This window comes from Mustela erminea, chromosome 2 (genome assembly GCF_009829155.1).
Source record: "Mustela erminea isolate mMusErm1 chromosome 2, mMusErm1.Pri, whole genome shotgun sequence".
Taxonomy (NCBI): domain Eukaryota; kingdom Metazoa; phylum Chordata; class Mammalia; order Carnivora; family Mustelidae; genus Mustela; species Mustela erminea.
Window position 1 is genome coordinate 118,367,300 of NC_045615.1, and position 25,886 is coordinate 118,393,185.

At 35.5% G+C, this 25,886-nt stretch overlaps 1 protein-coding gene across 4 annotated transcripts in view; it reads left to right on the plus strand.

The window, feature by feature from the left end:
• The window catches only part of RBPJ (recombination signal binding protein for immunoglobulin kappa J region), a 215,192-nt gene that overhangs the window by 167,219 nt on the left and 22,087 nt on the right, over positions 1-25,886 (plus strand). For all 4 annotated transcript variants that reach the window (XM_032334027.1, XM_032334030.1, XM_032334029.1 and 1 more), the window contains 2 exons: positions 7,941-7,979; positions 25,316-25,411. In XM_032334027.1, coding sequence (XP_032189918.1) covers positions 7,941-7,979; positions 25,316-25,411 — 135 coding nt within the window. The remainder of the gene's footprint in view (positions 1-7,940; positions 7,980-25,315; positions 25,412-25,886) is intronic.

Here is a 25,886-nt window from a genome sequence, read left to right on the forward strand (position 1 = left end):
TTTTAAAAGTATAGTTCAGTTATTTTGTTGACTATTCCTCGCTTTAGGTTTGCTATGTTTCTTCATGTTTAGACTCAGGTTCTTCATCTTTTGGCAGTAACATCACAAAAGTGATACTGTATTCTTCTTTTACATTATGCTAGGAAGCAGTTGAGGTCAATTTGCCCCATTCAGTCTTTTGATACATGAAATTAGTTTGCCAAGTGTCTGATTGCCCCCTCTTGTGGAGGCCATAGATTTTAAGATGCATACTTCCATATGAGATCTTCATATGCAGTATTAGTGGATGCTACTGTTCTCAGAACTCAGATATGCCCTCTGGAGAGGAGGACTTATGGCCATTGTAGGTTTAACCTGAGAAGGTCCTTTCTCAGGTACAGATTTTGGGGAAGACATCCTTAACATGGCAATAATCTTGGAGATACCTAAGGTGGCAGATGCATAGCTGGAGATGATGGTCTCAGTCACCCTTCTTTCTTTCTGCTCCTCCTGCTGCTTTTCACAAACGCTGCCAGATTATTACAAAGTTCAGTTGAAGTTTATTGTGAAGAAGAGGTAAAATAAAAGTTAAGGAACACAGTGCTTTTCAAATGTTCTACCCAGTACATGGAATCAAGAAGAGGAACATGTTTCTCTACCTGATGGGGCTACAAGCATGGCTTGTCTTTGAAGTCTGCCCCATAGAGTATCTGTTCTAATAGAAACATGTTTAATACATGTGATAGTCCAGGAGAGTATGTTGTGCTTAATTGCTTTTGTTTTAGCAGCCAAGGACCACTGGTTACACCTCGATGGTTTTTTTTTTTTTTTTGGTCAGAGAGAGAGGAGCAAGAGTGAGCATAGGCAGACAGAGTGGCAGGTAGAGGCAGAGGGAGAAGCAGGCTCCCCGCCAAGCAAGGAGCCCGATGTGGGACTCGATCCCAGGACGCCAGGGTCATGACCTGAGCCGAAGACAGCCGCCCAACCAACTGAGCCACCCAGGCATCCCACACCTTGATGGGTTTTGAGCAATATTGTTATCAAATGTGGTTCTTAAGGAAATAGCAAGCTCAAAACTAGAAATCAAAGTACAACAAAGGTGGACATGTCTTATTCAAAGTTGTGTGACTTAAGAGGCTCTTTTCTGCCATGGATGGAGAATGAATAAGCTTTTTACACAAGAGATAAATTACATATTTATTTAAAAAATATTTTCAATTGGTCAGATAGTAATCTTCAATCATATTCAGTAGATACAATATTTAAGTTGTTTTTTAAAATTTTGCTTTTATTAATTATGTAGAAGAACATCTTTGAATGTATGTCATTGTCCATTTGTCCTAATAGCATATACGTTCCATGAAGGCATAGATTTGTGTCTCTTGCTCACTTTTGTATACCAAATATCTATACCTGGTTCCTGCTAGGTGAATCAGTGAATCTGGAGACAAGGACAGAATGTTATATATAGCCTTTTCTAATTAGCCTTTCCTATTTTTTTGTGACTAAATTGCTAAACAACTTCTAGTACACTGCTTTACTTTTCATATTATATACCTATTTGTTTCCTTCTACTGGTGGAATGCCCAGGTATGGGTCCTTGAGGATATGATTCAAGTTTCCTAATCTTTCCTCAATCAAGTACTATTTTATTTCACTATCTTAAATCATAGGAATCCCAATACTTTCAAACTATATAAAATTAAGACACTGTTTATAGCAAATTTCACGTAAGGTTTGGTTTAATTATGAGTTTGAATTGTTCGTGCTCTCCTTTTGCTTATTTCCTGCAAATACAGCACCAGTGTTTCTTGCCTTAATTTATTTTAATCTCATTATTCTCATTTCTGTTTAAGCAGAAATTTATGAAATAGAGAAAAATAGAAATTGCTTTTAGTTCCAGAACGCTAGGGCAGAAGAGTTTCCCACATGACTGTACTTGCTTTTCCAGCAAGCTCTATGTTTTTAAAACTGATATTTTAATATTGTTAACTAGGCAACACTAGATAACATCAGGTTCTTGGGGCTTTTTTAGCAACATATTACCAAATTGTTCTGTATTCAAAAAAGATTTTTCATGTATCCTCTCCCCCACTTTTTGATTTTCGGGTTGATTTTCTTATGTGAATCATCTGTTAGATAGAAAAGGTGTTAAGATGGTGAAGTTCTGGTAAAATTTTTATCATGTTTGTCCTCAGTACGTTTGTGGTCATGCACTTTCTTAACAGACTGGTAAATATAGAAGGAAATGTATCTGTGTTACAGGAGAAAACAGTATTGCATCTCCACTGTGAGCTTGAAAAGGAAGTGTGTAATTTAAGTGTAATGTGTATAGAGGGTTTTTACTTATTTGGAAATTCTAAATCATTGGAGGATATCTGGGAACAGCATGCAGTACTATTTATAAGTAGGAAGTACTATGTTTAATGGTTGATGGTAACTTTTAAGAATCCATATATTTTTCAGGTATATGAAAATAATTAACATTTTCTTCAGCTCTGCCTATTTTAAATAAATATCATTGTTATCTTAGGAAAAGCTAGTAAAGTTAAAGCAAAATGAATTTGCTACTTTAAAATTATATTTATGACATACATACTTTAAGTCACGTATGTTTTCCTGAGCTATAGTATTATATGAGCATTTTTAGGTAAATGGCATATGGATTTTTCTGTTTTGTTTGCCAATACGAGTCTGAAGGGAGATTATAACAAAACAGGAAAAAGAAGGAAAAGACATGGGTTAGGTATAATCAACTGTATATAAGCTAAATTTTGTTCGTTTTTACTAAAAAAAAAAAAAAGCCAGGGCTGTAAGTTTTTTCCTTAAATATATAACAGGATTGATTATTATATTTAAGCAAAATGACATTTTACATAATATAGCATGCATAAAATATGAGAAGCCTGATGCAGATGACAACTTTTACTATCAAACGATCAACAACCTATACTATCAAAAAGATAAATTGGGATAGCGGTGATTCTTTGTTCCGAAGAAGAATCAAACCAGTATTTTGTGAAATTAAAGCCATCCTTTGGGTACTTAAAGATTTAGATTGTTTTTTATTGTTAAATACACCATAAACCTTATATGAAAAACATCTTAGGTAAGAGTGGTCTAAAACTTGGTTGGTCCAACGTATTTCTGGTTCAGTTGTTAATGCAGATCATGTCTGTAGACACCTTTTTTTCAGATAGATTGCAAATAATGATACAAAATTTGTGCCTGCCTATCTCACCATTCCCTATTGTAAGAGAGAGAGACAGAACTTAGTGTTTAAATTACATTCAGTCTCTGAGAAATTGATAATGGATTACAGTCATTTCCGTTGAAAAGTGAGTATTTTGAATGCATGATATAAATACTACATTATGAATTTAATTCATTCATGTTTGAAGATGGACCACCTTTTTGCAGTAAATAATTCCTGAAGTTTTATGTTTAGTTGTATATCAGATTAGTAGTGAAAATGGGTCTTTTTAAATGCAGGATCCATATAGTACCTTGTTACAACTTAACATTTTCAAGTATGTAGACCTGTGAATTTTGTTAAATAATTAGAATTAGGTTGAATTGCTGCCTTCAGAATTTTGCATTGTGAACCTACTAAATGCATTGCATGACTTTTCTCAGAAAACCCCTTTACTTATTTTTCCCCATTGTAGTAGCTATAGTAACTATTAGTTTTAATGAGATAAACAGAATGTGATTGCACATTCATTAAAGAAAGGACCTGGGCTGGCACAACAATTATTGGAGACGCTTTATTATATACTGAAGAAGTAGTTTAATCTTATTAACATTTATAAGAGTCCTAGCCTTAGGATGGCACCTAGCTTTAGAATTTAGAATGATGCTAAATTTTGAAGTGCTGTTCAAGCTTGGCATGCTCACTGTTGAGTTCTCTTGTACGTTTTCTGTGGGATAGGAGTTGTACTTCAGGAGCATGTGCTGTAATTGTTGACTTCCTGTAACTGGTATTTTCTGCAAAGAAACAAAGACAGATATTTTAATCAACATTTAGTTGTTAATCTAATTTTGAAAGCATTTCAGAGCACCAAGAAACAAAATTTACATTTCAGTTGAGTGCAGTAGATCTCTTACTAGTCCTGTAACAAACCTGTTAAATCTCAAAGGGTGCTTGATGACTGGAATATTAGTAGTTAATATGAAAAGTACTGTGTCATGATCTTCATTGACAAGTTTTATTTCATTTGTTTACTATGTCTCTGAAATTTTCACCATTTTAACCCCTTGAGTAGATTCTGGGCCACATCTCACTTTGCTCCTTTTTATAAAATATAGCTGTGCTGTTACATATATATATTTTTTTAAAAAAGTATTTTAAAGGCTGTCTTAAGCGTCTTGGTTTTTGCAGACTATTTCTAACTGTGAGACAGTACATTTTAATTGCATACTCTAATGGTACATTTCATCAGTTTCAAAGGCTCAGAAAAGTCTTCCCTGTGGAAAAAGATTCAGAAGATTTTTGCCTTTAATTCCATAACTGAATTTCACAGATTTGCCAGTAGTTCAGTGTTTTAAAACCTGTGTTATTCAGTGGCCTTGCTGAAGTTCCTACCCACACATTGTGTTTTGTTTCTTGGTTTTTAAAATTGAATATCCTATAAGGTAAAATCAAAGAATTAGTAATTCTTCTAAAAAAAACTTGGATTATTTACTCATATTTTTATGCTGTTTCACTTAAGTCACTTTTCTGTATTTCAGGGTTAACAAAAATATTCATAGTCATAGATAACACGGTTTGTAAATTTTGAGTTCATAAAAAATGTCATATAGCCTTAAATTACACAACAGAATCAGATTGTAAGACTTTTATCATCAAAGCTAATAATTTTTGCGGGACATCAAATACAGTGGAGAAATTTTAAGTTAGACTTTACGTGTAGCTGACTATGAGCAGGTCATTTAACATGTTTAAAACTACAGTCTGGTTAAAAAAGAAAACAAAATTCTATTGGTCCTTTTTCAAGGATTGTGTTCCACCATCTCTCAGAAGACCTCATTTCCTATTTCAGAGGAAATAGGTCATCACACAGGAATTAGTTTCTTCTTCCTTTATATTTATGTATCCTTGTTAGCATCCTACTTAATTCCTTTATTTCGTTATTTTGTCTTACTGATTTATAACTAAAATACAGTAATAGTTCTAATATTTGTTGAGCTCTTACTGTGTACCAGGCATTGTTCTGTGTGTTTTCTGTATATTAACACATTTAATCCCTTCAACACCTCTTTAAGGTAAATACAGTCACTGTGCTCATTTTACTCATGAGGAAACTGAAGTCTAGAGAGTCACGTAATTTCAGAGACACACGGCAAGAAAATACTAAATCATGGATTTGGAAGTTGATCTTACTTGGTGCATTTTTCTTAACCTTCATGCTGTATTCTAACTCTAGCCTGAGTTGTGCTTTCTTCTCCTTGCTCAAGCTTTTCTTTGCCCTCTTAACAACCAGCTGAAATATTTTTTTCGTCCACTTAGTGTATTTCTTTCTGAAGGGCCATATAGTGTAAGCTAATTAAGTAGTCAACATCTAAGATTTTTTTATTTGCACATTTTTGTATTTGCATATAGTTGACACAGGGTTACACTAGTTTCAGGTGTATGGTATAGTGATTCACCTTCTCTGTTATGTTGCACTCAGAAGTGTGACTACACTCTCATAGCACACAACACTGTGATATTATCTTTGATTGACAATATTCCATATGCTGTGACTTAACTTATTCTGTAATGGAAGCCTGTATCTCCCTCTCCCCTTCACCTATTTTGCCTATTCCCCCCATGCCCCTTCCTCTGGCAAGCATCAGTTTATTCCCTATAGGTCGGATTCTGTTTTTTAGTTTATTTATTTGTTTTGTTTTCAGACTTCACATAGGAGGGATATCATAGGGCTGTTGTCTTTCTTTGATTTATTTCAGTTAGCGTAATACCCTCTAGGTTCATCCATGTTTTTTCAAATAGCAAGATCTCCCTTTTTTATGTCTGTGTAATATTTCTCTCTCTCTCTCTCTCTCTCTCTCTGTGTGTGTGTGTGTGTGTGTGTGTGTACACACACACCATATTTTCTTTTATCTATTCATCTGTCAGTACTTAGGTTGCTTGGTAGGCTATTGTAATGCTGCAGTAAACATAGAGGTGCTTGTACCATTTTGAATTAGTGTTTTCATTTTCTTTTGGTAGGTACCCAGTAGTGGAATTAATTGCGTCATGAGGATTTTCTGTTTTTAATTTTTGAGGAAGTACTGTTTTGCACAGTGGCTTTACCAGTTTACATTTCTACTAGCAATGCATAAGGGTTCCTTTTTCTCTATGTCCATGTCAACCTTGTAATATTTTGTATTTTTGATTTTAGCCATTTTGACAGCTGTAAGGTGATAGCACATTTTGGTTTTGATTTGTATTTCCCTGATGATTAGTGATGTTAAGCATCTTTTTATGTGTCTTTTGGCCATCTATATGTCTGGAAAAATGTCCATTCAGGTCCTCTGCCCATTTTTAATCATATTGTTTCAACGTCAAGTTGTATATATTTTGGATATTAAGTCTGTATTTTTTTCTAAGTTTTTATTTATTTGAGTGAGAGAGAGAGAGGGAGAGAGCATACACAAGCACAATCAGGGTGAGGGGCAGAGGGAGAAGCAGAGCACTGATCAGGGAGCACGATGCAGAGCTTGGTCCTAGGACTCCAGGATGGTGATCTGAGCGGAAGGTAGACGCTTAACCGACTGAGCCATCCAAGCACCCCTGGATATTAAATCTTTATTGGATGTATCATTTGCAAATATCTTTTTCCATTTATTATGTTGCCTTTTTTGTTTTGTTGTTGGTTTCCTTTGCTGTGCACAAGCATTTTATTTTGATGTGGTCACAATAGTTTATTTTTGCTTTTGCTTTCATTGTCTTGGAGGACTTACCTAGAAAGATGTTGTTTTTGCCAGTGTCAGAGGTGTTACTGCCCATGTTCTCGTGTAGGATTTTTATGGTTTCAAGTCTCCCATTTAGATCTTTAATCCATTTTGAGTGTATTTTCTATAGAATTAAAAAGTAGTCCAGTTTCATTTTTTTGCATGTAAGTAGTCCAGTGTTCCCAACACTATTTTTTGAAAATACTCTTTTCTCCATTGTATATTCTTGCTTCCTATGTTACAGATTAACTGACCATGTAAGCATGGGTTTATTTCTGCGTTTTCTGTTGTTTCATGATCTGTGATTATGTTTTTGTGTTAGTGCCCCAACTGTTTTGATTACTACAGCTTTGTCCTATATCTTGAAATCTGGAATTGTGATACCTCCAGCTTTATTGTTTTTAAAGATGACCTTGGCTACTCTAGGTCTTCAGTGGTCCATACAAAATTCGATAATATTTGTCAACATCTGGTTTAAATTTCAGTTCTGCCTGCCACTTAGTTTACTTTGTGGGCAAGTTGCTTTCTGTCTTTTTAAAATGAATCCATATGTACTTCACAAAATTGTACTATAATGATTAAAGAGGGTAAGTTGTAAACAATGTACAGCAAAGTGCCTGGCAAATGACAAACTGAGCTCTATACCACCTCTTGGGGTTTGAGAATTTTTCTGAGTGTTGTAGGTTGTGTGAGACTGGGGGTTTTTGATTAGTGTTGCCATTGTTGGGTTTTGTTTGTTTTTTTGCAAGGTATCTCTAGGAGGTACCTGTCCCTTGTCTTATCATTATGCTACATGCTCAGAGTGGGTGTGTAAGACCTATTTAGAGTGCATTTTTGTTTAGGAACCATTTTTAAAGGAATTTTTTTTTTCTGGGCATGGATGGTTATTAGAGGATTTTCCTTTATGCTGTTCTTTAGTGGAGTTGAAATACAAGTCATAAAGGAATTTCAAATGGTGCCTAAAAAGCTTACTGTGTACTGTGTCATATAGCCTATGTATTTATTTTTTTTCTTGTTTTTTCCAGAAAATTTGGTGAGCGGCCTCCACCTAAACGACTCACTAGGTAAGCATTATATTAGTTTTTCACCCAAACCTTTCATGAAAATAGCAGGTTCTATTATCTTAAAAACTGTATTAGGTGCTTTTGAAAGAGTTATTCAATAGTGGTATCTAGATCATAAGCTTATTCTCATCCTTCCCCATATCCTCCCTCCCTTGCCCCACTAAAAAGAGGATGATAGGATATAGTTCAAAGGGGGAAAGTGAACCTTTCAAGAATTAATCTTGGAGTATTAGATAGTTAACAAGGATGACAATATAAAGATAGCTTCTTATATCTAGCCAGTCTAGCTGCATTTAGCCAGTCACAATTTATTGATTATAGGTGGCACCTGAAAGATATTTCATAAATGCTTTAGAAAAGAATTTTAAAGAAAACATGATTTTACTCACTTTTAAGGAGACTATAAATATTACATTGTGTTCTAATAATGTAAATTAATTTTACAGTATACAAATGTTAATTCCAAATGTTAGATATAAAGTATTAGTCTTGAAATGATTTTTAAATTTTTCAGCAATTAGCAGTTGTAAAATAAAAAGTAGAACACCTAGTTGCACAGTTACATCCTAGATTTAATGTTAATCCTGCATTCTTACTGTCTTTCTAGAAAATTGCATGCGAATATAAGCATATGCTTGTCTGTTTTATCTTTATTTTTTTTTAAGTCTGGCATCATGCTCTACCATTGTTCTGGACCTTTTAACTCCACTTACTCTACATCTTCTACTTGTTATCTTTCATGTTTCCATACTTTTTCATTGCCTTCACACTACTCTTTATTTAATATTTTACATTGATAACCACTAGGTTATGTCCACATTATCGTTATTGTTAAAAAGCTGTTGCACACAAAGAATGATAGGGACATGCCAAAAGGACACAGAAAGGGAACCAGTTTGAGGAAGTTCCCTTTAGTCAAACATGGCTACTTCAGTCTTCAAAATAAATAATGATAGTAATAGATAAGAACCCATAGAATAAAATACAGTTTAAGAGTCTACATTGAGTTAAAGAAATGATTCTATAGTGGAGGAGAGGAACTCTTTCTTTTATAGCAGAATTCCACCAAATAAATGTAGAGGGAATGATGGAACTAGGAAATCATACTTTGGCAACCACTACAGTGATAATTGTTTCAGGCAAAAATTGTCAGTGAATGCTTAAACTCTTGGTCTAAAGTCTGGTGAGAAACAAATATTCACTTATACTTTAAGTATATCCTCACAAAGTATGTATTAATTATAAAGTGAACAATAGTAACATAGCCATGAAGAAACTTAGCAGACACTACCTTAATGAAGTGATCTAAATTAACATCACTAGTAATGGACAAGTAAGCATCATGTGCATCCTGAGGAAGATGACACAGTGTCACTTTTGTGATGTTCCAGCCAGAAATGCATAAACTCAGTCTAAGCATAAGAAAAATGCCACAGACAGGCACAAATGAGGGACATTCCATAAAATAAATAGCATTTACTCTTCAGACTTACCAAGATCATAAAAAACAAAGACTGAGGAATAGCAGATTAATGAAGGCCAAAAAGACATGACAATTAAATTCTGGGTCAGGAAGAAGTTTGTTTTTTTTTTTTTTAAAGCTGGAGTTAGCAAATATTTTCTGTAATGGGCCAGATAATAAAGGTGTATTAGACTTTTTAGTCCATACCAAGGCTGTTGTGACTTCTTATCTCCGTTTTTATATCCCCAAATCAGCCATAGATGTCAATACATAAGTGAATGGTATGATTGTATTCCAGCTCAACTTAATTTACGAAAACCGGTGGCTATCCTTATTTGTTTTGAGAGCATTAGTTTCTCAACACTGCCTTCCATTCCCTATGTAAAGGACATTTGTGGGACAGGGACAGTTGGCAACATTTGAATAAAATCCATGTACACAAGTATTTGTATCAGTGATAATTGCATTATGCTTATTTAAAGTATGTCTTTCATTTTAGGAAATTAACACTGAAGCCTTCTGGGTATAAGAGCTTTATATCTACAATGAGTTCTTAATGGCTTAAAAGCATAAATATGGGGGCATCTGGGTGGCCCAGTCCTTAAGTATCTGCCTTCAGCTCAGGTCATGATCCCAGAGTGCTGGGATTGAGCCCCACATCAGGCTCCCTGATCAGTGGAAAGCCTGCTTCTCCCTCTCTCACTCCTCCTGCTTATGTTCCCTCTCTCACTGTGTCTCTCTCTGTCAAATAAGTAAAACCTTAAAAAAAAAAAAACCAACCATAAATATGGTAAAATATTGATGTTCAGCGAATATGGAGGAAAGGGGACTAGGAATTCTTTGTACTATTTTTGCCACTTTTCCTATAAGTCTGAAATTACTTAAATTTTAAAGAATTTCTAGAGACGTTAAATACGTGTTTGTATATATCTTGAAGAAATTCTAAGCAGAATTACTTAATTCACATGTGTAGATATTTTAATAGTTACAATTTAATAATAGATATTTTTATTTTATTACTAGTAGAAATAGATTGGTTCCAGAATGACTCCTAACCATAAAATATATTTTAATGAATAAATCACTTGCTTTTAATGGACACCTCTGTAAAAATAGCAGAGTGATGATAATAAATATCATAAGGAGATGGTCCTTTCCTTTCTTCAAGTATATATAGTAATATAATTAGGTCCTGTCTACTTTATCATGATTTTTAAGTAATTTTCCCTGTTTGGAAAATTTTAGTAAGCTTTTAAGTCATCTGCTTTTGGCTAAGATGGAACAACAGGGACTGGAATTACTCTCCAAACTGAAACTGCTAAAGACCTGGACGAAATAAAAAAACAACGATTTTCAAAATCATAGATGGCAGGCAAGAAAGGACAGTGATCCTTGAGAGACAGGAAACAAGTGAGGTGAGCTCCACAGTTGCTCCAGCCTAGTACCTAGAGAGTTTCTAGAACATTACATAGAGAGTAGGAATCCAAGTGGAGCCTGGTTAAGTACCTTGAGGTGAAGAGATGGAGCTAGGTGTCATGGGGTTCAAGGTGGCTAGAGTTCCCAGGGCAGAGAGCTGGAGAGGAAAGAGATCCAGAGATCTGCAGAAGGTCCCCTCTCATCTTCAGCTGAGTATTGATCAGCACATGTGTGTTGGGAAACTGCCTAAGGCTGGAAGATAAAAATCAAGTTGAAGGGGCACCTGGGTGGCTTAGTGGGTTAGAGCCTCTGCTTTTGGCTCAGGTCATGATCCCAGGGTCCTGGGATTGAGCCTGGCATCGGGCTCTCTGCTCAGCAGGGAGCCTGCTTCCCTTCCTCTCCCTCTGCCTGCCTCTCTGCCTACCCGTGATTTCTGTCTGTCAAATAAATAAAATCTTAAAAAAAAAAAAAAAATCAAGTTGAAGGGTTAGAGGAAAAAATTCCCGAAGCTCATACTACAAACGGCCTTTTCCCAGCAGCTAAAGTGGAAAAATACTACACTTCATGATGCATCTACTACCACACAGAAGAGTTTCCCTTCAGTAGTGGTGCAAAATTTGGCCAACATTAAATGCTGCTCACCAGAGCATTTTACCTAAGAAGCATTAAAACAGGATTGAAAGGATCAGATTTTTTCCGAGTAGCTTGAATATATACCAGAATAAATCTCAATAATATTTCTAAAAATTGAAAAATATCAAATACTCAAAAGTAAGATTGAGTCTTGACATCTAATCAAAACATACCAGTCCTACAAAAAGTAGGAAAATACCCATATGAGGAGAAAACTCAATTAAAACCAACCCAGGAGTGACATACATGATGGGAATCAAAGACATTATAGCAGTTATTATATTTGTCTTCTATATGTTCAGTATGCTAATAGCATCAGGAGTTTGCCTATTTTTTTGTTAAATGATAAGATGGTAAATATTTTAGTTTTTGTGATCCATGTAGCCTCTGCTGTAACTACTCAACTTTTGTAAGAAGGCAGCCATAGACCACATGTAAACCAATGGACATGTGGAGTGCATCAGATTTGGTTTATAAATTGTATTGTGATCTCTGAGCTAGAGGAAAGACTGAACAAGTTAAATAGAGGATATGGAAGATTAAAAAGGTATCTAAATCAAATTTCTAGAGATGAAAATTAAAATATTTAAGATGAAATACACTTGATGGGGATTATTACAGGTACATGTTGCTGAAAGAAAAACTAATGAACTTGAAGACATACCAATAGAAACTAGCCAAAGTGAACATAAAGAAAAGGTCTGGGGGTAAAATAACATCGTAAGTGAGCTGGGTTTATGTTCAAGTGGCTAACATCCAAGTAATTGGAGTCATCGAAGGGGGAGGTATGACTAAAAGGAGAGATGAAGAAATAACAGCTGAAATTTTCCTTAATTTGGTGAAAACTGTTAAAACCATAGTTCTGAGAATTCAGTAAACCCAAGTGAAAAAACTACACTGGAACATATTGTAATCAGATCGCTTAAAGTTAGTGATAAAGAAAATGTTAAAAGCAACAGAGAAAAAAGATACATATAAAGGAATTTCTCCTTTGCTAGGGAGAAGACAATGAAGCAAGAGCTTTAAAGTACTCAGAAGGGAAAAAAAATGCAGCAACCTAGAATTTTATCCCCAGGCAAGACAGAATAAAGACCTTTTTAGACCTAAAAAACTAGAAAGGAGATAATAGATATTATAAATAAGTTTCTGCCAATAAATTCAACAACTTTTGAAGAAATGCACAAATTCCTTGAAACTAGCAAACTACTGAAGTTTACTCAAGAAGAAACAGATAACCTAAATAGCTCTATTAACTAAAGAAATCAAATTTGTAATTACAAACCTTCCCACAAAGAAAACTATAGGCTCAGATGAATTTACTTTTGAATTCTACCAGATATTTGAGAAATAAATCATGCCAGTTCTTTATATACTCTTCCAGGAAATTGGAGAGCAGGATATTCTTTCCAGTTCATTCTGTGAGGACAGAGTTGTCCTGTTAAAAGCATGGCAGAGACATTTTGAGAAAATAAAACTATAAACCAATATCCCTTATGAACACAGATGCAAAAAGTCTTACATTTTTACAATGAAAATGACAATATGGTTTTATCTTAGAAATGGAAATCAGTGTAATTCAGTATATTAATGGAACAAAAAGGAAAATCATATGGTCATCTCAGGACGTTTGGAAAAACTTTTGACATTCATTCTGATCAAAATTCTCATCAAATTAGGAATAAAGTATTTCCTCATTCTGAAAATGTATACCTATGAAAAAACTAAACATGATGCTTAATTGTGAAAGACTGAATGTTTTCCCTCAAGATCAGGAACAATGTAAGGTTGTCTCTTTTTACCACTTCCATTTAAAATTGTAAATAAGGTTCTAGTTAGTACAGTAAGTCCAGGAAAGAGAAGAAAGGCATCCAAATTGGAAAGAAAGAAGTAAAACTGTCTTTATTTGCAGACATCATGATCATCTATATGGAAAATCCTATGGAATCTATTTTAAAAAGCTGCTAAAACTAATAGGTGAGTTTTATCAAGGTAGATCAACATATAAAAATGAATTGTATTTTTAATATGAACAATGGAAAATTAGAATTTAATAAAAATGCTATATTTAATAGCATCAAAAATATGTAATTTTTATGGGAAAATCTGACATAAGACATACAAAAACTATATATTTTAAAGCCTTAAAATGTTGTTGAGAGAACTTGAAGTCCTAAATAAATGTTCTGGGAACAGAATACTCAATATTGTTAAGATGTCACTTCTTCCCAAATTCATCTATGGATTCAACATCCAGCCAAATCCCAGTGGACTTTTTTAGCAGTTGACAAGCTGTTTCTAAAACTTACATGTAAATGCAAACAACCAGACTACCCAAAACAACCATGAAAAAGAGCAGGAAGAACTTAGACTACTTGTTTTCAAAACTTAGTAAAAAGCTATATACAGTAATCAAGGATGTATTGACAGAAAGATAGCCAAGGTAGATCACTGTAACAGGTAGTAGCTAGAAGCAGTTCTTGTGATGTATAGTCTTCAGTCAAGTTGCAAAAGCAATTTAGTTGAAGGGTGTTTAACAAAGGATTCTGGAACAATTGGATATCCATACATCCCTATCATTTACATACACACAAACACAAACTAACTATGATCCGTGTCTCGAACCATATATAAAAATTAGCTAAAATTATACCTAAATATAAAACTTCAAATTATACAGCTTTTAGAAGAAAATATAGGAGAATATCTTTGTGATGTTGGGTTAGACAAAGATTTCTTAGATATAACACCAAAAGCACTATCTCTGAAAGAAAGAAGTGGATAAATTTTACTTCATCCAAATTAAGAATAAAGCATTTATCCAGATTATGAAAAGAACTCCAAAAAGTCAATAATAAGGAAATAACCTCTTTTTTAAATGGGAAGATGATTTGAGCAGAAACTCCAGACATTGTGTATATATGGCAAATAACAGCTGAAGAAATGCAGAGTAAGACCACAATGAAAGGGCAGGGCACCTGGCTGGCTTGGTGGGTTAAGTGTCTGCCTTTGGCTCAGGTCATGATCCAGGGTCCTGGGATCGAGCTCTCTGCTCAGTGGGAGCCTGCTTCTTCTCCCTCTTTCTGCTGCTCCCCCTGCTGGTAGTTTCTCCCTCTCTCTGTCAAATAAATAACTAAATAAAGTCTTTAAAAAAAGCAAAAAATAAAACCTTAAAAGACCATGAAGAGATATGTGTTAGAACAGTTAACACTCTTCACCCTAGTGGTGGGTATGTAAAGTAGTACAACTTTGGAAAATAACCTGACACTTTCTCAAAAAGTTAAGTATATTCCTACTGAATGGCCCAGCCATTCCGTTTTTACATATTTAGTCAGGAAAAATTAAGACATAATGTGAATACAAAGACTTAAACACAGATGTTTACGATATTGTTGGTTACAATAGCCAAACAGGCATAATCCAAACATCCACCAGTGAGTGGATCAACAAATTGTGGCATATACTACAATGGATTTCTGTTCAGCAGTAAAAGGAATGAACTGTTGGTATATGCAGCAACATAGATAAATCTAATTATGGTCAGTTTTCAAAAGAAGCCAGAAAAAAATGGATATTTACTATATGATTCCCACTGGTATAAAATTCTACGAAATGGAAACTAATCTATAATGGCAAAGCCAGACCATTGGTTTCCTGGGGCCAGGGAGGGGTAAGAAGAGGGATTACAAAGAGGCAGAAGAGAAACTTGGGAATGATGACTACCTTCATCTGGATTGTGGTTGATGGTTTATCCATATGCCAAAACTTATCCAACTATACACTTGAAAATGAATACGTTTTATTGTTTCAATTAAATTTCAGTAAAGTTGTAAAAGATTTTATTAGCTTTGTCCTTTAAAAATACCTTAAAAGGAATTAGTGTATCTTTTAGGGAGAGAATTCAGTTAAGCTTTTCTTTTTAAATCTTTTTTAAGAAAAGAGAATGAACTTACAGATTGTAATCCTTTATTATCTTTTTTAAAAATTATTTTTTAGAAAGGGAGAGAGAGGCAGCGGGCAAAGGGAGAGGGATAATCTCTTTTTTTATTAATTAATTAATTTATTTAATTGACAGACAGAGATCACAAGTAGGTAGAGTAGCAGGCAGAGAGAAAGGGGGAAGCAGGCTCCCCGATGAGCAGAGAGCCCGATGCGGGGCTCGATCCCAGGACCCTGGGATCATGACCTGAACTGAAGGCAGAGACTTTAACCCACTAAGCCACCCAGGTGCCCCAAAGAGAGGGAGAATCTTAAGCAGGCTGAATGGCCAGCACAGAGCTCAACACAGGGCTCAATCTGAGATCATGACCTGAGCTGAAATCAAGAGTCAGACGTTTAACTGACTGAGCCACCCAGGCCCCCCTTATTCTTTATTATCCAAGCTAATATAAAGCAAATTTAGTAAAACATTTTTGTGTCAAACAGAACATTGGAATGTAAAATCAATGTCCAATTCTGTAATAAAAATTTAATTTTAAGCCCCAAATTAAAAATGAAGCAGGAAGTTTTCCCTTTTGATAGTATAGCAAATATAGGTTCCTTTTAATCATATTTTCGCCATTTTTCCTTTAAAGAGTTTTTGCTGTTAGGAAAACTTTAGTGTCCTTTATTCTATTAAAAATGTTTTTAGGGGCACCTGGGTAGCTCACTTGGTTTAAGTATCTGCCTTCTGCTCAGGTCATGGTCCCAGGATCCTGGGATGGAGCCCTGAGTCAGGTTTCCTACTCAGTGGGGAGCCTGCTTCTTCCTCTCCCTCTATCCCTCCCCTGCCTCATTTTTTCTCTCTCCTGCTCTCTCTCAAATAAAAAAATTTAAAAATGTTTTTAAAGGAATTTTAAATCTCTTTTAATTGTGATGTGGGTAGGTAGGGAACTAATTCAGAGAGGGTCCCTTAAAAAAATAAATCATTAGAACTCCCCTATTCTGTCCTTACCCTCATCTTTCACATTAAGCAGTATTTAAAAATTATCTTTTTTTTTAAAGGACAGTGTTTTGGGTAGTGCTTAGAACATAGTTCTACCTACATAAAATGTAAATTTTTGATAAGGATAATTAACACCATGTACTACTCAGCATTATTATCAGTTCACTTTTTTTTCTTTTGAATATGACATTCTTTCAGAAACACACATATAGAAGCAATTGAGTGCTAACTTACAAGGGCATCCTACTCTCTTTTAAATAATCCCCTTCATGAGGCTCATGGGTATAACTGACTGTGGATTCAAACACAAAACAGAATAACCAGACCTTATATTGATGTATAGAAACAGTTGTTCTTTTATAGTGGAGGCTTCTCATTTTGTCATTTAGAACCTGGCGTCATCAGTGAAAATACTAGTTGCAATGCAACTAGGTGTCATTCTCCAGGAATGCTGAATAGATTACAGTGAGCGTGCCCGTACCTTATGTGAGAGTGTGTCTGAACTCTGCCATTATGACTTGGAGTGGCCCTGTAACATGTGCTTTTAGAAAACATAGATGTTATTCAACTTAAGATGCCATTGTACCAAGAGACTTTACCGTGTTGTTAATAATCACAAGGTTAGAGCTGGAATTTTAAATGCGCTGAAGTTAAAGACAACCTTCAAAAGCATGTACTCTTAACTTTCTTCCCCGCTGCAATACTGCAGATTGGTATCCACTAACTCATGTTTGCTTGAATTCATATACTATTGGGGTTTCCTTCATAAGGTTCTTTTTTTCTGAAGCCCAGTCCTCCTTGCTTTCACTATCATACCTCACTTCTCACTGTACTTATACATACCTCCATTACTCTCCTGGTCAAACTATAGAAAAACATAGTTGCCAGGCTCTTCCTTGGCTTATTTTCAGGTTGTCTCAGAATAAGGCATAACATCTTAAGAGGACAGTTAAGATTTAACCTCCGTATGTGTTGTTTACTTCAACACAGGTTATATATATTTTGTAAATATTCGTGTATTAATTTTGGGCTTCTTTTGTCTTTGAGTGAGTCCCTATTTTCTTCTTTGTGAATCTCTTCTTTATTGTCCATAGCATGCAGTTTTGAGAAGCAGTTCACCACTGCCTAATGAGAAACTCTTAAAGCGATGTATTCTCCTTGTCTGCCCTGGCTTATAGCTAAAGTCGCTATTTGCTATGACTATGATCCATCCCCTTCAGTTTGTGACAAGAGAATCATCCATTCTGTTTTATTGACTTAGCTCAGAATAATGTCTGCTTTGGTTCTTTTCTAGAAATCAGAGGTTACTTTACATTTTATATTACAGAATACAATATTCATGTTTTAATCCAGTTAAGGATTTTCCTTTTAAGACAGTCATGAGTAGCAAACACCATATAAACTAAGTCAAAATGAAACAGATACAGGTTTATAGTAAATAAAACCATAAAGTTAAATATACATTGATAGTAATGTGTGACCTTTGCACTATATAGTTTTGAGTCAGATAATTAGTTTATAAGTGGTAAATAATTCATATAACAGTGGTTGCAACTAGTATCCAACTTTACTTAGGCCAGTCATATGTTTGTAGGGCATCTTGGGGGAAGAAGAAGATGAGCTGGAATAGGAAGGGTCCATGTGGTCCTTGGGATTTGAGGAGCCAAGTTTAGATCAGCCAGGCCTAGATATCTGAGAACTAAGATGATGACCTACCTTTGAATTTCAGCACTCCCTACTGTTACATGTTACCAAATTCTCAAGTCTGATTTTTCTCTACACGGGAAAAGCCTTAAGTAGTGTTTCCAAAATAAATAAACAGACACTTTAAAATAATAGGACACAGAAGTATTGTTCTATTAGTGATGATGACCCAGTCCTTACAATGTAATGGCTTTGTCTATTTGGGAGGGGGAATAAAAACAACAAGAGTTTATGAAAGGATTTGTTTCATAGCTGTGAGACAGAACTTAAAGCAGTTTATCTCTGTATCAACTTTCTTAGAATTTCATAGAATTACGTATGGGTTGTTCATTTTATTTTTATTACTGGATGGAATGGAATGAGATTTGCCAGCATTCTCCTATGAACATGACCTATACTGTTGTTTGGCCTTGGTCACCAATAGGTAACAGAAACCTGGTGTAGCATCCTTAATGTTTCCTTAGTGTTATGAGAACAGACTGTTAGCCCTGTCCCTAGATAGTCATTTTCAAAACTGGCACTTGAGGGAAAAATGAGAGATCTTGGTCTGGTTTGATAGTTGGATCAGTACTGTATTACAGGTACCCTCTCTTGAAGATTTGTTTAAGACTGAATAGCCTGCAGTGAAAGAATTGGTTTTAACTTTATGTGAACAAGTCGCTCTAAAACTTCTTTGAGTAGAGCACTCTCCATTGCAAATTGTAACTGTTGTGGAGCTCGCTTTGTAAAGGGGTGTCTGTGATGACGTGATGGACTACCTGGGGAATCTGACAGAAATGGGGCAGCTCCATGAGTGGGGGTGGGGGCCTGGGGGCTGGAGGCATGAGTCTGGTCACCTCCTGGCCAAAGTCCAGAGGAGAGGTGAGAAGAGTCCAGTTGAGCATTCCAGGCTAGCGAGTGTCCCCAAGTCCAGTTTCAAGGAAGAGTTTTTTAAAAATAATTTTATTAAATGTCAACCATGTGATATACTTAATTGGTTAAACAAATCAGAATGTTATTATTCATTCTGTTTTACAACTTTTCTTTTAAAATTATCTTTTTGTTTTTTATTGCCTATGCAGGGGTCAGCAAATGCTTTCTGTAAAGAGCCAAGTAGTGCATGTATTTTAGGATCTGAGGTCCATATGATATTAGTCTCCTTTTCTTTTTCACAACCCTTTAAAAATATAAAAGGCATTTTTAGTTCCTAGGGATTATGGAAACAGGCTGCTGGCTTGGTTTTCTAAACCTTGGTCTATAGTAGTGTTTCCCAAAGTGTGCTCTTCAGCTCTCTAAAATATTTGTGGCTCTTGTATAAATGGGTTTCTTTTCTATATAGTTCATGTTGGAACTTCTATTATTTGGATTTTAGAAGTGACAGATATCTAATTTGAGAAATATGGGGACTGAGCCTGTTGGTAAGATGACTAGACTTCCCTACCTTGTGGGTCACTTCCCTCCTAGAGTAGTTGGGGCTGTAGCTGTGACTGCTCCCAATTCATATGTCCATCCCACCAACACACATAGACACACACAGTGTAAATCACATATTAGTCCCTTGGCACAAACATGGAGGTAATTGAGTGTAGAGTAAGGGGCTTTTATAGAAGAATGGGAATTAGCACCATAAGGACATTTTTTAAAAATGAATTTTGTTTGCAGTATAAAAAGTTTCAAATTTGGGGCGCCTGGGTGGCTCAGTGGGTTAAGTTTCTGCCTTGGGCTCAGGTCATGATCACAGGGTCCTGGGATCGAGCCCCACATCGTGCTGTCTGCTCAGCAGGGATTCTGCTTCCTCCTCTCTCTCTGCCTGTCTCTCTGCCTACTTGTGATCTCTCTCTCTCTGTCCAAAACAAAAAAAAGACAAAACAAAACAACAAAAACAACCCCACAACTTTATTTAAAAAAAAAAAAAAGTTTCAAATTTATAAAGGAAAACACAGCCAAAAAGGGATAAATACAATGACAAGCAGTTTGAACATACTAACCTAGCATGGCACTTGCCATGATTTCATGTTAGTAAAGATAGTGATAAAAACAAAATTTTTCCGCTTTTCTAAACATTAAGCTTCTGTGTTTTGAGTAAGCAGACTCTTTGAAAAGTAGTTCTACCCAGTGTTCTTCAAATAATTTTTAATTGGTTTTTATTCAGAATGAATATTTTGTGTTCTAAGGAATCATTAAATGAAATTAACAAAGGATATACTTCAAACTCATTAGAATAGTAACTCTTCCAAGAAATTATGAGTTTTAACTTTGTCATTCTTTATAACAATTCAATAATACAGAATAGTAATTTTATTAGTAAGATTCTTTCATTACCTAGACTATGTTTTCCAATGATAAAATTTCCCTTATTCTTTTTTAAAAAGACAGCGGATGATTTTGCCATTTTATTGGAATACTTTTGACTTTCTTTAAACAAGTGGTTTTCTACCCAGGTGACCTCCCCTTTGCAGCCCCCTCACATTTGCCAGTATCTGGAGACAGTTTTGATTTTCATAGTTTGAGGAAGGGTGCTGCTGACTTCAGATGGGTAGAAGCTGGAAGTGTTGCTGAACTCCTGGTGCATAGAAGAGTGTCCTTGTAGGAAAGGATTGTTTTGCCCAGGTTGTCAGCGGTGCTGAAACTGAAATCCCCTCCTGTTGGTGAAACCCTGCTCTGTTTGGATGAAAGGCACATGGACTGGACTGCCATTCTGTGGGCCTTATTATTTAATTGTGGTTTTTTGGAATATGTTGGCTTTGTTTGCTATGACTCCTTAAGAATGCTGGATGAAAGGATCAAGCTTTAATTACCAGAAAAATGGGTTTGATATTCTATTAAGGAAGCAGAGGGCTTTTTTTCCTTGCTGAAAGAAACTGTTTGGCAAATTAGTCACAAGACATCTATTATTAATGGTTATCTGAAGGTTCTTGTTGCTTTTTCAAGAATTCGTATTATAAATATGAAGGGAGAGGATGAAAACTGGAACTGTCATCTTTCACTTACATAAACAACTTGAGATCCTGAAATCTTTTGTCAACAATCGTAATTATACACAGCTACTTCCAGTATGAGCAACTAGCATGATGGCGAGTGCTGGGATATAGGTTCTCTGTAAATCTTCAGTGGGGGAAAGATGGGTAAATATAAGGTTTCCCGGTCATGCCCACAGACAGTGCGCCTTGTAGGTCAGGTGACATGCCTGATCATTTACCTCCAGGCCCTTTTCAAGTTTGCTCCCAAACTTCAGCAGAGGTGCTGCCATGCCTTGCCCTCCTACTCCCTACCCTCTTCTCAGAGAATAATAGTAGTAATAGAAGAGTTTACTGACACTTGATATAAGTTAGTCGGGCTAATAACTTAGTTTAAATATATATGTACGCATCTATTTTACCGGCAAGAAAACTCAGGCTTGGTAAAGGACAAGATTTAAGACTCAGACTTTTGCGTGTGTATGTTTCACAGCAAAGCTGTGCTTTTAACTGTTGCAAAGTATCCGACAGTATAATTTTGTCCTTGAGAGGACACCTAAGTTTGAATTCTGGGTGTTTTAACTTCTCTCCCAGTTCTAAAATAAGCCTAAGAGTGTGTCTTAGAGAATTTGTGTTCTGTTCGGAGACAACCATGCCAAGTAATTGCTAAATGATACAATAGAGATTATAGATGTAAATAGATTATAGTGGAGTGAAATATACTTAAAATTGCTACTTAAAATTTTTCTTTCCAAGTACATAGCAACTTCTCAAGTTTCTATGCCAAGAACTGGACTTCTCCTCCAGTTTTGTCAAGATACTGGCCTTCTGACTTTGCTCTTGGTTTCTTCTCCATGCTGAACTCTATGATTAGTTACTGACAGCACCTCAAATGCTTTATCATCATTATCCTTTCCAGGCTGTACCTCTTATCCAGTACTCAGCAGTTTTGAGAATATGCTGTCTGTATTCCCAGCTTTGGAATGCTGGTGGGAATTGGCACCATCATTTATGGATTCCAACACGGCTGGTCCTTTGATGCTGATCTTCTGTCATTTTACTTGTCCATAGTTGGCTGCTTTGTGCCATTTCTTTGAGGGTGTTGCCAGATAATTATGGCTCTCTTCCTACCATTAAGATGTTATGGTGACTTTTCATTTTACAAATTAAGGCTTCCTGTTAGCTGGCATCTGTTAGACTTCTTGCTAAAAATAAAGTAACCTTGACCTCTGCAGCATCTTACCTTTTGATTCTTACCCTCTTTCAAGGTTGTCCCCTTCCATAGCATTTCTACCCTTTATTGGTTCTTCACCGTTTCCTTTTATACATTTTCTTCTTGACTCTCCTGTCACTGTACTTTCTTTCTGGGAGATTGTATTCACTGTTGTGGCTTCATGTGTGAACTACATACCAGCAGGCCCCACTTCTGCTCCCCAGATTTGTCTCGGGAACTACAGATGGGAATTTCCAACACCCTATTGAATATTTAGAGCCAGGGACACTTCAGAATTCCCATTTATCAAACAGAATCTGTTAATTTACACCCACTTCTCCCAGAACAAAAGATACAGTTTAGCAAGTCTTTCCATCTTCCCTCCTACTATCTTCTATTACCTCCTTTTCAGTGTGTCAGCCTTTTTTTCAAGTTTGTTTTGTCTCAGTGCTTTCTAATCCTTTCTCTGTTCCACCACTAAAAGGGAAATTAATTGAATGTTTTAAAAACCTAAAGATCTCTCATTGCCTTTTTGTATAGATTGAAAATCCAGATTCTGTAGCTCTGTGTTTTTCTCAAAGGGGGTTTAGATAAATTAAATGAGGATCTTTTCCCAATTCTCAAAGAGAAGGATTTTATTTATTTATTTATTTATTTATTTATTTATTTATTTATTTATATTTGATTTTTCCCCCCAGGTCTCTTAAAAATTTTATTACTTGCCACCACTTTTATTATCATCTATCACAGAGTGATATTTGAATTCACTTAAACTTTTGGAATTAGTATGTAAGTTTACAAATGTCACATTTTCAAGGGGTTTGATAAGCCTTTCACACTTGGACTCTACCCACTGTGTCCCCTTTCCTCACTGGCATGGCTCACTTTTGAATTTTAAAGAATTGTTTCAGTTCCCAACTGCCATGAACTGCATGCAACACACTGGGCAAGACATTCACAGTAGTTTTAAGAATCTTCTTACCTTTCTGGTTTATGAGGATTAAATGAAGCAGTGCACATCAGATGCTTAGTTCTGGCATGTAGTAAATACTCAAGAAATATTGGCTGCTGTTTTGTTGTTGCATCTACCTTATTCCTCGGCCTAAATCTCCATGTACCGGAATGTGCAGCGTCTCTGGTGTCTTTATATGTACCACTCCCAGATACTGGAATCCCTTCTTCTTTCCTCTTCCCACTTCCTGTGTCTGTTCCTCTTCCTTTTGAATTTAACTCTTCTAAGAAATTTTTCCTAGAATGTATAGTTAACCCTTGCACAACAACATGGGTTTGAACTGCATGGTTCCACTTAATATGTGGATTTTTTTTTCCAATAAATGGAGTACAGTACAGGATTTTCTTTATGATTTTAATAACATTTTCTTTTCTCTAGTTTACTGTATTATAAGAATCCAGTATATAATACATATACAAAATATGTGCTAATCGACTATGGTATTGGGAAGGCTTCTAGTCCACAGTAGGCTCTTAGTAGTTAAGTTTGGGGGAAGTCAAAAATTACATGCATATTTCTGACTGTGCAGGGTGCTGGCTCTCCCACCTTTCACATCATTCAGGAGTTAACTGTAGTTCTTTGTCACCCTTCCCCTCCTTGACACAAATATTCCCTTAGTGGTACTTTTTGTTCCTACGACTGAGTCATGTATTTTATTACAATTTGTTTTCCAAGCTCTTGTCTTCACTGGACTTTTAAGCTCCTTGTCAGCAGTAGGGATTAATTCTCAAGCTATTGGATCTCAGTGTTACCTGCCCTGCCCTACAGCCAGCAGGTTTTCAGTAAGTAACTGCACATGCTGCCATCTAGATTATCTCATTTAATCCCCGCAACCACTCTGTGTTAGGTCTGCATTATTATTTGACTGGGTAAGGTGAAATGATTTGTCCCAAGCCACTTTCTACATGCTACAAGTCTGGAACTCCCTACATTTAGTAATGTAGTTACTGCAAAGCTGTCCTCTTAATACATTTGTCTTATATTTACAGTATAAATAAAACAGCATTTAATGCATTAAAAGTGCTTGTTGATTGTTTTTGCTTTAATTTCATAATGCGTAAAACATCTAAGAATTAGGACTCTGCAGATTCAGAATTGTTTGATCTGTGTAGACCTTGTATACTCTTGTATTGCTTAGCAAAATAATTGAGAAAATAAATATATTTCAGACAGTGGAGTTTTTATGCCGCTTATGCATGATAAGCAGTTGAAGTAGTTTGTATTTCAAAGAATTAACATTATCTTTTCCCAAAATTAATTTAGTTTTTCACTAATTTGAATTAACTTTTTATTAAATTTTGTTATGTCTTTGGTAGCATCCTCCAGGGTAATTGTGTGTTTGTGTACACGTGATAGCCTTTTCACAGTCTTCATATAAGGCTGTTAATTTTAAGAACATGTAATAATAGCACATATAATAAGTTTGGGTGACCTAATGATTTGTTATGGCCTTGTATTCATTGCAAAGTACTGATCCTAGTAGGTGGGGAGATGGCACTGGTGGTGGTGGGAATTAGATTATTAAATATAAAAGTGTTGCATGCCATTTTACAGACAGTTGAAAGTAAAGTAAGCAATGTATATAATGATTCTAGTTATTCTATAGAAGTTGTAATTGTGATTTAATTCAGTTAATATCATAAATTCCAGGAATGAGGGACAGTTTCTTCTTCTTCTTCTCCTCCTCCTTCTTCTTCTTCTTCTTCTCCTCCTCCTCCTCCTCCTCCTCCTCCTCCTCCTCCTCCTCCTCCTCCTCCTCCTCCTTCTTCTTCTTCTTCTTCTTCTTCTTCTTCTTCTTCTTCTTCTTCTTTTTGACAGTTTCTTCTTTTAAAGGATAAAATATGGAGTCGAAGATGAACAGTATTTATCGTCCCATTGTATAATGTTCTTTAAATTTTGTTATTGGATTTGTTCTGCTTTTTTGTTTTCATTTTTATATTTGCTTATTTAAGAATATATTTAATCATTCTTTTCATCACAGAGCATAGTAATATTCTAAATCTTACCCCTGTAATAGTAATAGTTACATTTTATTTTAGGGAAGCTATGCGAAATTACTTAAAAGAGCGAGGGGATCAAACAGTACTTATTCTTCATGCAAAAGTTGCACAGAAGTCATATGGAAATGAAAAAAGGTAAGATTATTGTTTTTTTGATGGGTAGTTAATTGTAGCTATTACATGATTTTGCAAGTGATGTATTAATATACAAGTTAAAGGGTGGTTTCTTTTATTGGGTTGGTTTCCAAGTACAAAGTGAAAAATAAGGGCTTTGTCTCTATTGAAGGGGTGAAACAAAGTGAACTGTGGCATATTTCGTAAAGATCATCTTGCTAGATCTCTGATGTCATGAAAGGAAATAATCCATAGTTTGCCAGGATAGGGGGCGGCCTACATGATATTCCCTTAAGTATTTCTGTGGTGCATTAGCTCATTCAAAAAACAGCTCTCCTTTTGGTGGAAAATGTAGTTTTATAAACATGTGATCCCACCCCCAAAGTACTTTTGAAAAGGAGAAGGCTAAAATAAATACCTGAATTGAACCATGGAGTGATTATAAAGCTCTCCACCTTGACCCTGTGCTTATTCAGGTTAAGAAAAATGGCAACAC